At 41.9% G+C, this 13,222-nt stretch overlaps 1 protein-coding gene and 1 pseudogene across 1 annotated transcript; one reads left to right on the forward strand and one right to left on the reverse strand.

Annotated features, from left to right (window-relative positions):
- LOC147430845 (uncharacterized) overlaps window positions 1-3,228 on the reverse strand; it is a 6,444-nt pseudogene extending 3,216 nt beyond the window's left edge.
- A 607-nt stretch (window positions 3,229-3,835) lies between these two features.
- On the forward strand, window positions 3,836-7,064 carry LOC147430846 (pentatricopeptide repeat-containing protein At3g09040, mitochondrial-like). Its single transcript, XM_086493382.1, has one exon. It carries the CDS (start codon window positions 4,178-4,180, stop codon window positions 6,602-6,604), a length of 2,427 nt encoding a protein of 808 aa, XP_086349508.1. The 5' UTR covers window positions 3,836-4,177; the 3' UTR covers window positions 6,605-7,064.
- The last annotated feature ends 6,158 nt before the right edge of the window (window positions 7,065-13,222 follow it).

The following is a 13,222-nucleotide window of genomic DNA, read 5'->3' on the forward strand; positions in this document are numbered from 1 at the left end:
AAACTAGTTGGAAGCCTATTTCGACAAAATTTGAAACACTAGATGAATTGTGTAGGAAAAGAAGGAGGAGGAGGAAAGAAGAGCAGTAATATTAACCATTTGTATTTTTCTTTATTTTTCCATTTCCTCTTTCCACAGGAAGAAATAGCATGAGAGTAGAAGAGGTTAGGAAAGAAGCTTTGACATCCAAAGAACAATCCTAGAGAACACATAAGATCTATTCGACAAGTCTTGTACTCAAGACATCTTGACCTCCACCATAGGACCTAATCCCAACAATTTTATTTTTTTTCTTTCTTCCACAAGGAAGTCTTAACACTGTTGGCAGCTAGGCCCAACTAGGAGTTGATGCGAGAATGAAGGCGGGCAACAAACAACAATATAGTCGCGAGCTATCCCCACAACAATAGTAGGGGGGCTCCGTGATGGTGCCACAAACAACATCACAATAGTAGCCTCCGACTAATAGATTGTTGATGATGGCACACTCGCCAATCTCAACCAACAACTTTTGCATGCAGCTGACAAACCACAAGCCCATAGGGCGGCATATTGTGGCACTCTTGGTCACTTACACAACTATGGTGGCAACTGCATGCCGCACAATCTTTCGCTCTCTCTACCACCTCTTTGCATGCACCGTAGCCTCATAACCACTCCACACACTAGCAGCATCCACACTTTTGTGTAGCATGCAACCACCCCAATCATTCCCCTCCCTCACTTTTCACTTGTATGCATAGTTTATTCTTAGTTGGTCATGGCAATTGTTGTCATGCAATAACATACACACAAGAATCTTCTAATTTTGACATGAGTGAGTACTATATGAGTGCTCATGCCGTACCAACCAGGCCAATATCATACACATGCATCCACTAATTTTGACACAAGGGAGTATTGTATTAGTGCTCATGCCGTACCAACCACTTGCCCTACACACACTCCTCTACTCGACCCCCCACCATTGGCCCATACATGCACCAACTCTCTCTCTCTCTCTCTCTCTCTCTCTCTCTCTCTCTCTCTCTCTCTCTCTCTCTCTCTCTCTCTCTCTCTCTCTCTCTCTCTCTCTCTCTCATTTGTCACACACACACACATACACACACAGTAGAGCACCCGACTCTTGCTCATGACACCCATACCCATACCATACGTTGCACCACCACACACTCTCTCTCTCTCTCTCTCTCTCTCTCTCTCTCTCTCTCTCTCTCTCTCTCTATGTGTGTGTGTGTGTTGTGTGTGTGTGTGTGTGTGTGTGTGTGTGTGTGTGTGTGTGTGTGTGTGTGTGTGTGTGTGTGTGTGTGTGTGTGATGTTCTCTATGGTAGCTCCCTTTTCCTTTGGCGCACACCTCTCGACCATCACAAGGCACCAATTTTTTTTTCATATTTTTTATATAGGGGGTCATTCCTACTAAGTGCTAGGCTCGTAGGGGTATAATCCAATGAACACAAGGTTTTAGAGTTCAATGTTCCTCTACTACATCATGAGGTGTCTTTAGATTGTTAAGGTGCATCTATGTCCATCCACAAGTGCTGGAGTGATCATGGAAATTAGCACAATTTATCATTGACCTTAACGAGAACATTGCCAAAAATGTGTTTGTGCATAAGGCTATATTGAAAGCAGACGAACAACGCTTATACAGTGGTGATAGTAGATATGAGAGATATCTACCATCACCACTTATGTAGTGGTGATGGAGTGGTGATGATAGATATGAGAGCAGAAGTGTGACAATTGTCACAATGGTAGAACTCGCACAAGAGATGATAATGAAGATCCAAGATGATCGACCTAAGATAAGCTACAAAAGACATCAAAACCATGACTACACATCGAATATAGAAGGGATCATTTCATGCTAATTGAAGGACTCTCTACCAAAAAGAATGGTTGTAAGCCTAGATCTCCGAGAGATACTACGCATGATGATATTGATGACAAGGAATCTCCCCTGCTTTCTCATTACCAAATTTTGATGTCTCACTTCAAACATCTGCAATGATACAGATCAACACACCAATAAACCACAGATTCACTATTTTAAACAATATTGCAGATTCACCAGTTTAGGTAGCACAAGTGCAGATTCGTCAATTTAGGTAGCACGATTGATTGGTGTTGATTTGCAGACTTAGGCAACATCGATTACAAAATCATGCTGCAGTGGATGGCCACCATTGCCCCTAATATGATTTTGTTATCCACATATATATAATGGAACTAATTTGGATTTGGACTTGGAGTTGAATTTGGACTTGGCTTATGGTCATATAATGTCGATAATGTATATTGATTTGAATTTGGAATTTGATTATGAAATGATGACTATGACCAATGCAATTCCGATACATCAGGATATGACATATACTCCTTATTCTCGTGGTATGGGACACTAGAATATGCAATATGTGGATGACGAAAGGCATAAGCAAATGTGTTTGTTTAACCTTATAAATTTTTATTTTGATATATCATATTTCCAACAAAAAAATTTAACCATTTTTTTAAACTCAACTTTGCATAGTCTTAACTTAGCAATTGAGGACAGTTGCTTTTCTAACGGAGAGGTATGTAATGGAAATGGCTAAATATTTATTTAATGATAGAATTAGAACATAGTGAAAACTTCGTTGAGTCTAGAACTCCCAACTGATTAAGGCACGTAGAGCTTACATACACATACTTATTTCCCATTTGGTACACTCGTTTAGAACTCCCAGCTACTAGAGGTGCTCTTATTGAGCATGCACATGGCAGCAAGTAACAAAACATATAAATGCAATGAAAAATGAAATTGCAAGAAAAACTTCCTCAGTAGCTCATTTCATACTCTCACTCATGTGTTGAGATGCAAAAAGAATTTAAGCCGGAACAGGTCAAAGAACACAAATAGGTTTTTGGCAATTAACGGATAATCTTGAAGACTAGGTTAGAAGGGTTGATAGTTAACCCTTAGTTATAGTTTCTTGCTTAGAGACACTCTCATAAGATGAAAGCTATAGTTATTGAATCTTTCGTGCTCACTGGTTCACATTAATATGTCCTCTCTACCTTGGCAAGTACATAATTCTTAATCCTACGCAATCCACTTATCACCATGTGTGTGCTTATACTTAACACTTCTAATTTTTGCACATATCGGACTTGTTAACTCTCATCTCTATCTTTTCCTTGTAGCCACATTCCTTCTCAAGAGGTCCATCACTTTTCTCTAGCATTGGTGACTCTTTTGAGGTGCCCAAGGATGTGCATCACTTTAGGAGGGGCCCCGAATGTTGGTAGATGCCAATGGACTTCAGCATCACATATTATTCTATGGGCTTTATAACTTCTAGCTTGTATATTTTTTATAGATGTGAGCCTAGGAGTTTAAGGTTATTGACAGTGATAGTTGCACATTTGGAATCTTAGGTAATAAGCGAAAGTTACTTCATTTTATAGAGACCTAGCATTGGGCATAGTTTTCACAAAATAGAGTACGTGGAGACAGAGAAGGATATCGAAAAGAGCTTCCTCACACCTTTTGGACTTGACATTAGCATGCTAATAGAAAGCTAAGACTCTCTTTCATGTCTCTCAACTGCATAAGTGTTACTGATACTTTGGTTTTGACTCATAATTAGCATCTAACTAGTGTCTAACCTCTCTCTCTTCTCCAATGATTCATGAGCTCTTTTCTCTAGTTTCCCAAGTGTGTGTGAGTTCATGACTGATGTGAGATTGATTGAGATTAGTGCGACTAGCATCATTGTCCTTATGATAAGTGAGATTGAGATGATAGAATAGAGTGTGTGTGTGTGTGTGTGTGTGTGTGTGAATGTTTAGCTTAATCCCTTGCTTATCCTCTCTCCTAAGTTTAGGTTATCTAGTGAGCTTTCTTCCTTAGCATCAAGACGGTCATGAAGGAAGTGTCAACAAACTCGTGCCTAGTAATTGTTTTACTAGCGTAGCAGAAACCATGGAAGCTCGGCATCTGTTGCTCGATCCCAACATCGTCGTGGCAGATAAATGCAGAAAAGAGAGAGACCGGCCGTTGGGTTATGTTCGGGCGCCCTTCTATGATCGCCTAAGGTTGCAGTCAGCATGTTCGAGTCTTGGCTCAGAAACCTTCTGTAGGGCTATTGCACGGTTGATCATGGGAAGAAAGCTCGGGATTAGCTTGCTACAATGTTGTCAAACAACGGAAAAGCGCATGAGCCTAACCATGTAGGACGGAGCTCAACGGACTGGAACATCGACGCTTGGGCCTCTACCAATGCACATCTAATCCAGTCTGGAAAGCCCCAGCATGCTCTTGCCTTGTACAAGAGAGTACGCAAGGATGTATCGGCACTTCCCAATGCATACTCTCTTGTCGCATTATTGAAGGCTTGTGCAAAGACAAAAGATGTTAAAACAGGCCTACAGATACATGTCGATGCTGATGCTAGAGGGCTGATTGACAAAAGCCTTTTCATCGGCAGCTCCCTAATCGATATGTATGTTAAGTGTGGCTTGCTTAAGAAAGCACAGCAGCTATTTGACAGGCTTCCTTTACGAAACGTCGTTCTTTGGACTGCACTTATTTCAGGATATGCTGACAATGGCAATGGAGAGAAAGCCCTTCATTGCTTTGAGGGTATGGTATCTGAGGGGGTCTTTCCCAATGCTGTTACGTTTACATGCAGCTTGAAAGCTTGCAGCCAACTCAGAGTGACAGATAGGGGCCAAGAGATACATGCGGAGGTTGAAAGACGGGGGCTATTGGAAACAGACTCTATTGTCGGAAACGCCCTAATCGACATGTATGCCAAGTGCGGCTTGCTTGAACTAGCTCAGCAAGTGTTTGACAAGCTCCCTAACCAAGACCTTGTCTCATGGAACACACTTATTGCAGGTTATGCCTCTTGTGGCTATGGGTCCAAAGCACTCCAGTGCTTGGAACAGATGCAACTTGAGAATGTCACTCCAGATTATGTCACATACCTGTGCAGCTTGAAAGCATGTGCCAGTGTCGGTGCAATACACCTGGGCCAAGATTTACACTCTGAGATCGAAAGGTGCAAGGTGCTCAAAGAGGACCTTGTTATTGGCAATGCTCTGGTTGAAATGTATGCTTGCTGTGGCTGTGTTCTAAAGGCACAAGAAGTGTTTGATAAGCTTTCTAGTCACGATGTAATTTCTTGGACCTCACTTATTTCAGGTTTCGTCGAGCATGGCTATGGAGATCGAGCTCTTGAGTGTTTTGAACAGATGCAACTTAAGGGTGTTCCTCCAGATGCTATCACTTTTGTGTGGATATTAAAAGCATGTGCCGACACTAAGACAGTAGGTAAAGGCCAAGAAATACATGCTGAAATTGAAAGGCGAGGGTTGCTGGTGATAGATGCACTTATTGGCAATACGGTTGTTGATCTTTACATAAAGTGTAGCTTGCTTGACATAGCACAGCAAGTTTTTGATACGCTACCAGTGCAAAATTTGGCCGCATGGAATGCATTGATTGGAGGGTATGTGGATGATGGGTCTTGTGATGAAGCCCTCAGATGCTTTGAAGAGATGGAATCAGAGGGCATTTCCCCAGATCCTGTCACATTTATATGTATATTGAAGGCTTGTGGTAGCACGGGAGCACTCAATGCAGGTCAGAAGATACATGCTGAGATAGAGAGACGGCGGTTCCTGCGGTCGGATGTTGTCCTTGGAAACGCTTTGCTTGACATGTACGCAAAGTGCGGTTTCCTTTCTGCAGCACGTGAAGTGTGTGATGGCCTCTCAGCTCGAAATGTTATCTCGTGGACTACACTCATAAAGGGTTACGCAGAACATGGCCATGGTGAGGAAGCATTGCAGTGTCTCAAACTCATGCAATGTGAGGGGGTGCCTCCTAATTCAGTGACATTTGTTTGCAGTTTGAAAGCATGTAGTGGCATTGGAGCCAAGGATAAAGGCAGAATTGTGCATATAGAGATTGAGAGAAGAGGTCTACTGGAAGTGGACCCTGTCGTTGGGAATACCTTGGTTTATATGTATGCCAGATTTGGCGATCTTGCAGCAGCACAGCTGGTTTTTAATAAGCTTTCGGTTCAAGACATTGTTTCTTGGACTGCGCTGATGGCAGGTTATGCCCAAGTAGGAGAGAGCAAGAATGTGTTTAATACATTTGACAGAATGATAGAAGGAGGAGTGGCACCGAATGCTGTGACTTTCGTTGTTGTGCTTAGGGCTTGTAGTCAGACTGGGTCATATAGCCAGAGCCAGACGTTCTTTGAAGCCATGAGCAAAAACTTTGGTATTGTTCCAGGCCTTGAGCATCATGCCTGTGTGGTTGATCTGCTTGGCCGTGTAGGGCATCTGAATGAGGCAGTAGCAAGGTTTCCTACTCTGCCTAATCTTGTATTGTGGCATTCTCTGTTGGGTGCCTGTGGAAAGTGGGGCAATGTTAAGTGCGGAGCTCAAGCTTTTGAGCATGCTTTGTGGCTTGATAATAAAGATGCTACAGCTTATGCCATGATGTCTGACATCTGTGCTGGTGCTGATTTGCACCACAAAACTGCTTGTGTGCAACCGACAGGCTCGGTAGTGGTTGGACCGCATGCACTTGCTCTTGCATAGACGAGAATCAAACTGGGCAGACCATAGTTGTGAGTAAATGTCATGCTCAAGATTTTTGCTTCAGCTGCCATTTTTGTTTCTGTGGCAGGTGTTAGGCCGAAAAAGCAGAAATGTACTTGTAATATTATTATAGTATTACATCACTGGTGGGAACCCTAAAATAGAGGTGGAACTCACTCACACTTAAAAACATTACGGTCGATCCGACTCGAGTTGCAAGTTACAAAAAGAGAGCATAGAATTGAAAACCACAAGCTGCTTTATACATTGCATGAGCAACACAGCATTTGGGAGTGGTGTGTATGTGTTAAAAGTCAGGACTCAAGTGCATGCAAGGCTTGGTGCTTCAGCCTTTTCTTCTTGTAGATAATAAGCTCAACTCTCTCTCTCTCTCTCTCTCTCTCTCTCTCTCTCTCTCTCTCTCTCTCTCTCTCTCTCTCTCTCTCTCTCTCTCTCTCTCTCTCAAGAGACCAAGTGCTGTATTAAAGAAGTAGAGACAAGGATGGGGGCAAAGACGCTACAAGGAAGAACTCTATTCAAGACACAAACCGTGTTGAAAATATTGAACAGTGTATATAAAACCAAAAATCTCTGAACTGAAGCAGACTCGTAAACAACAAACCGGTCGGCTTGCTTAAGAACAGAGGAGTAGCTTAACTATTAGCACAAAGGAGGGAGCTGTTGACCATGTGCAGTAGAATTTGTTGCAGGGATTGGAAGAGAGGCTACTCCACCCCCCAAGGAAAAAACCCACTAGTATGGTGGTGGGCCATGTGTATTCTTTTGCGACGCTCTTATATATAGCTTTGATTTATTTTCGGCAAATGCAAAGTGAGGACTTGATCACCTATGCTTTTATGTTGCATTTTGAAAGCATGTGGTATTAGTGCAGCAGGCTATGGAGGCAGCATTCATGGTGTAGATATGTGTGTTCATAAGGGGGCAGGGGTGGGTTTTTTTTTTTTGGGGGGGGGGGGGGGGGGAGAGAGAGAGAGAAGGAGAGAATGTAGACATAAAAACAATTTAGCTTCTAGTATCCTTAATACTTGCATTGAGAATACATCCTTGTGCTTCTGACATAGCTTCTTTTATTATCTTCATTGCTCTTGAGCTTTTGCAAGGTGAGCTACATTACTTGTGTCTTTCTTGGGGAGGCTAGCTTTCCTCTACCCTCTTCGTCTTCGTCTTCGTTGCTATTGGGCTTTTGCAAGCTGAGCAATGATAGCCTTTCGTTTGTGTAGCCTTCCAAAAATTTCTTCTACTACATGGCTTGGCTAAAAAACTTTGTTTTCCATTCCTTCTTGTTCATTTCCATGTGCTTCCGCTCGTCATGATATTGATTGGGACTACTTACTGACCGAGTCATTGATCCACCATAGGGCATTATTTCAATCATATTTATTGAAGACTTTTCCTTCTTGTCAAGGTGCTTGGAACAATCATGTATCAGCAATGGCTTTCCACACTCATAAAAGTATCCCTGTATTTTAACCGTTTCTCTTTTTGGACACTCTCTCAACCAATGGTCACCTCCACAACCATAGCATGGTCATTTACGCTATGGGGCTTGGTTTGTTTCAAGGGATGTCGTCTTTGTTGAGCTCCTCATTTGCAATGAGCATTAGCCTTGGTTCATTAATTGAGAAGTGTTCTCCTTGATGCTTGCTCATGCTTAGTATATCATGGGTATGAGTATGCCAGTAATCATTTAACCCTTCCTAATAATTCACATAGTCACTTGATGCATCCTAGATAATAAGGAGCCAATGGTGCTCAATTCTCAGGACTCTTTGCAAGCTGAGTATCTCACTAGTACTTTGTTGTTTCCTTATTACCTTAATGTAGATTGAGGCTTTTCTACTCGAGGACACCTATCAACATATTGCTTCATTCGCACGCAAAGAGGCATCCCACACAATTTCACGAGGCTTTTGCTTGAACCCATGAAGCATAGAGATAGTGCCATGCTTAATGCCCCAATAAACTCTTTCATGAGGTCTCTAAAGTAGACATGATTTCAAGGCTATAACAAAGAGAGTGGTTTATTCTCTAAGGTCATTCTATATCTCTCTTGTTATGTATGAAAATCATGTACTTGGTTAGGCCATAAAACTTTTCAGGAAGATAGCCACATGTTCATCAAGGTCTCCCACCCCATTGTAAGGTTTCTTTACTCCTCTTACTTGCCTAACAAACAATGGCACAAGGACAAGGAATTTGTCGTGCCACTTTGTGTGTATGGGTTGAAAGTTGGGAAACACGGTTCTATATTTCTTTTATTTTTTAATTTTTAGAAAGAGTAGGAAGTTGAAATTACAACTCACACACCCGACTCCATGAGGTGGAGCATCCCAGCCGGATAAGGTTGGCCAACCCATCATATGGACTAAGGGAACAACCCTTAAGGGCTACATGCCACGCGAGCTTTCAAGGGGGTTTTAACCCAAGACCTTACACACAAGAGGCTCTTGCTCTATCAACGAGCTAGCACTCGTTGACAGGTTCTATATTTTTTGCTTGAGATGTGTTATGTTATTGGTTACCAAAGCCGATGGAACTTAGACTTGAATAAATGTCAAATAGTCAGATTGAAGGGAGTTTGATTGAGTTTAAGATGGGGTTTGATCAATATGTGTGTGGTTGCAATACTTCCTTTGGACTCGAAAAAACTTCGGGAATGTGGATGCATTGGTTGATATGTAGTCAAATATGGTGCCAAGCGGTGTATCGGTTGAGATGTATGCCAAAAATGAAGTAATATGGACATGTTTTGAATCTAGTGATAAAGAATGCCAGGTTAGGTCCAAAGATAAGTTAGGTCCAAAGTTAAGGCCCTGATCGGACCCAAAAATGTCTATTTTTATGCATTTTTTAGAGGAATTGGGTTTGGGAAGTGGGGGAGCCATGGGGAAGTGCCACGTGCACTCCCACAATGTAAAGCTGAAGTCCAAGGGCTCAAAGTATTTATAGATAATTGAGTGGATGTATTGGGTATTTCAAACGAGAGGAGCTCCTTGGGGGAGCTCTCCTCAGGCTTGGCTATGGCGGCTTGGGGGTTTCTTGGTTGTCATCCTCAGGGGGGCGCTCGCCCGTGCATGGACACTGCCTACCATGCAGCAATGTTGTTGCACATTGTGGCCGTTGGTGGAGATCCTCGTAAGGGGTTTGCCCCACGAGTTGAAGCAACACCCACATCATTGTGAGCGTTCAAGCATTAAGAGAATGGACAAGTGGTTCGCTGATTTGGGGTAGTTGCATGTGCAAGCTAAAAATAACAGACCAAAAGAAGGAAAGAGGAGATTTTGGCATTCTTGTGAGTTTTTTGGGTGTGGGAGAGATTGTAAAGAGGAAGGAGAAGAAGAAGTAGAAATTGGAAGACCATTAGACTTGGACCTGACCTACAAATCTTGCTCCCAATAGACACTAAGTTCTTTGTAATGTTGGCTACTAGTGCAATACATCAATCAAATACTTCACCTCGCCATCTAGTATCTCCTAATGGCTCTACTCTAGAAAAAATACATTGCTTTCGTTGAAGATTCTCTCAATTGTAAGAGATCTCTAAGGCTGAAAAAGTTAGCTAAGGTAAAAGACGAACGAGTTGTTTGTAGCATCTCCAATCTGTGTGAGTGCTCATATCCAATTAATATGCAATCAATTGAGCTAAGTCGCAAGCCTATTATCAAAATGAAGAGTTATTGTGCATCATGCAGCTACGGCCTCGACCCCCCCACATCCCAAGCCTTGAATCACCTTATCATCATCGCCCTCCCCCTACCTCTTCCTCACCTCCACCTCCACCCCCACCACCCTCTACACCCAAATCCACATACCATAAATTATCACCACAATTTGATACATTTTTAGACATAATGCTCATCATACCTACAAAACAAATAGTCTTTCCCGCTCATTTACACACTTACACTTACACTAGAACTTGCATAATTGTTTTGAGCTACCTTCTTTGTGGAAAATTAAGCTCAAAGTATCTTGACCACCACGTCTAACATCCTTTTCCGTTGTTTAGCACATAGTTTTTGGCAAAGTTGCCTCAACCCCTTTGGATCCCCCTAGCTCAAAATTTTTCTCTTCTACCTCTGTTTTTTCTTTGGTTGTCAGATTGTTGTGATTCCAATTTCCTACCACCTCTGTGACCTACACAACATCTTCTATCTCTACCTCTATTGTTGTAAAAAAACTTTAGTTCAAAAAGTACCTACGACTTGTGAAGAAGATTATCATTTGTTCATCATTGTGATGTTCAAATTGTTTGATTTTTAGGAATAAGGAGAATTCTATCAAGGTATATTGACATAAACTATGTTAAAAAAACAAAAAATATATCTTTATTATGTCATAGTGTGTTTTTTCAAAAGCATCTAAAATCTTAAATGTAAGATAGCAATATATTAATTATAGCTCTTATAAACATAAGAAGGGCATAAGAAGGGGGGCCATAATTACCATATAATAATCATAAATAAGGGGTTTTCCAAGACTCTCCACTTGCATATGGCATGCCCTATTCTATAAAGAATCCCTTTCTCCTTCATCTTCAATATGTAGTCATTCATAGATAGACCTTAACCCCTTGATCATCATTGGTTATCCTAGGGCTGAGGATATCCTTGCAATTACCCTTGGTGTAGTCACTCATCAAAAGCTCCCTATATCATATGTGTTCAAGAGATTATTAAGAAAACCCCAATACACATGATATATTTACATTGTGGGCCTATTTTAAAAATATCCCACCCCATATAGTGTAAACATAAATGTATGCAGTTTTCATATTAATAATAATTTCTTATCAAACACGTAATATGATACACTCGGAGCTGCTCTAAAGCCTCTAAAACTATCCCTCGAGTGTGTGGATTAGCTCCATCGAGATGTCACGTATAGTCTCTTATAGTGGAATGGGTCGAGCCTCAAAAATGCAAAAAAATCGAGCTCTCCAGATGAACCAAAGTGTCTGGCTACAAATGAGCTCCCAACAATTCTCTCTATCTCTGCTCCATTCATGAGGTACAAGATCTGTGATGGGCTAGAGTCTAGGCCGGCCCTCCTGTATCATAATCATCATGCTAACCAAAGCCATCTCAAAACTCAAGCCACATCAAATCCATGAGGGTGGACCAAGCTGCAACACCCAAGTGTACTATCTATTTGCCGAAAGTGGAAGAATCAATCAAGGAATCCAACACTAGACATGATGTGCCATGGGGTACTCCCACAGATAGTGGCATTTGGTCTCAAGTGGATGGTCACATGCGGTACATACTACAGAGTGACCACACTGTGCACCAAACAACTCCCAACTACCGCAGCTCGATGGGCAACTAGCCATTGAAGCATAGTGACTCTCCTTGGCTATCTCATGCCCCCACAAACGCCCCCAAAAATTTGTCAAGAACTTAGTCGTGACACCCTCCTCCTACCAATGGTCTGTTGTTGCAACATGACGAGCTCTCTCTTTGTGATGTCAGTATGTGACGTCCCAACCATTTTGGGTAATGAAAAAAGGGAGTCCAAAGGTGATCGACTCAAGTAAATGGATCCCTCCTCTAGAACCACTCCATTGGGCCCCACTACACTCAAAACAAAGGACGACGCTCCCAAGCTCATAACTACAAGTGTCTTGATTCAAGAGCTGATGAGCCAAGGTCTATCACACAAGTCCCCCCACTACCCACAAATCAAATCCACTGAAAGAAGCACTTGATGTAATGGAAATGGCCTATAAACATTGAGAATATTGGAATTAAGAGAACTATAGTGAGCATTTTTATGAGACTACTTTGAAAACATAGAGGGTGAACTTAATTGGCAGTAGCAACATAACCGTTATACTTGATTAACTTGGCATGAACAATACTTTTGCAAGAGAGAGAATTAGAGAACTTGACAACAGTTGACCGGATTTATGTGGAGCCGGTCCCCCCCTCCAAAAAAATTTTGTATTATAATTTCTCCCATAAAGAGATATTTGGTACAATACAAGCTTTGTGTTCCTTGAGACCTTGATGGTGCAATGAAGATAGAGAGCTTCATGCACCAATTATGCCCGCAGCTTAGCTAAATGAAAGCATTAACTTATCCTCGGCCTTAGTCCCAAGACCTCAAACACCTTTTTGAAGGTGGAGAGAGCTAGCAGGGAATGAGGGTAGGGAAGAGGAAGAAGAAACTTTCATATGAGAAATAAATAGTTCCTCACTTATCATCACTCTTCTTGCTTAGCATAGCATAATACCATACTAATGAAGATGGAGAAGATGGTAAGCTTAAGCATTGAAGCATGGCTCTTGGTTGGATTTTCATTCCATAGCCAAGAGTATTGGTGTAGGCTCTCAACTTCTCAACAAGCTTGGACACTTTCACCAAGTGAGAATGAGCTTTTGTGTGTGTGTGTGTGTGTGTGTGTGTGTGTGTGTGTGTGTGTGTGTGTGTGAGAGAGAGAGAGAGAGAGAGAGAGAGAGAGAGAGAGAGAGAGAGAGAGTATACCTCCCAAGCACACCCTCAGCTTGCTTTGGTCAACCCCTCATTGTAGCTCAAGCTTGTATTGGATTGGACCCCTGCAATCCTATCCGATCACATGCATAGTGCATATCAAGC

The sequence above is a fragment of the Adiantum capillus-veneris genome, chromosome 21 (genome assembly GCF_014529385.1).
Source record: "Adiantum capillus-veneris isolate H3 chromosome 21, ASM1452938v2, whole genome shotgun sequence".
Classification (NCBI taxonomy): Eukaryota; Viridiplantae; Streptophyta; class Polypodiopsida; order Polypodiales; family Pteridaceae; genus Adiantum; species Adiantum capillus-veneris.

What these genes read in the sequence shown, in the direction of transcription:
- LOC147430846 (XM_086493382.1), top strand. Translation starts at nt 4,178, where the DNA reads ATGTTGTCAAACAACGGAAAAGCGCATGAGCCTAACCATGTAGGACGG.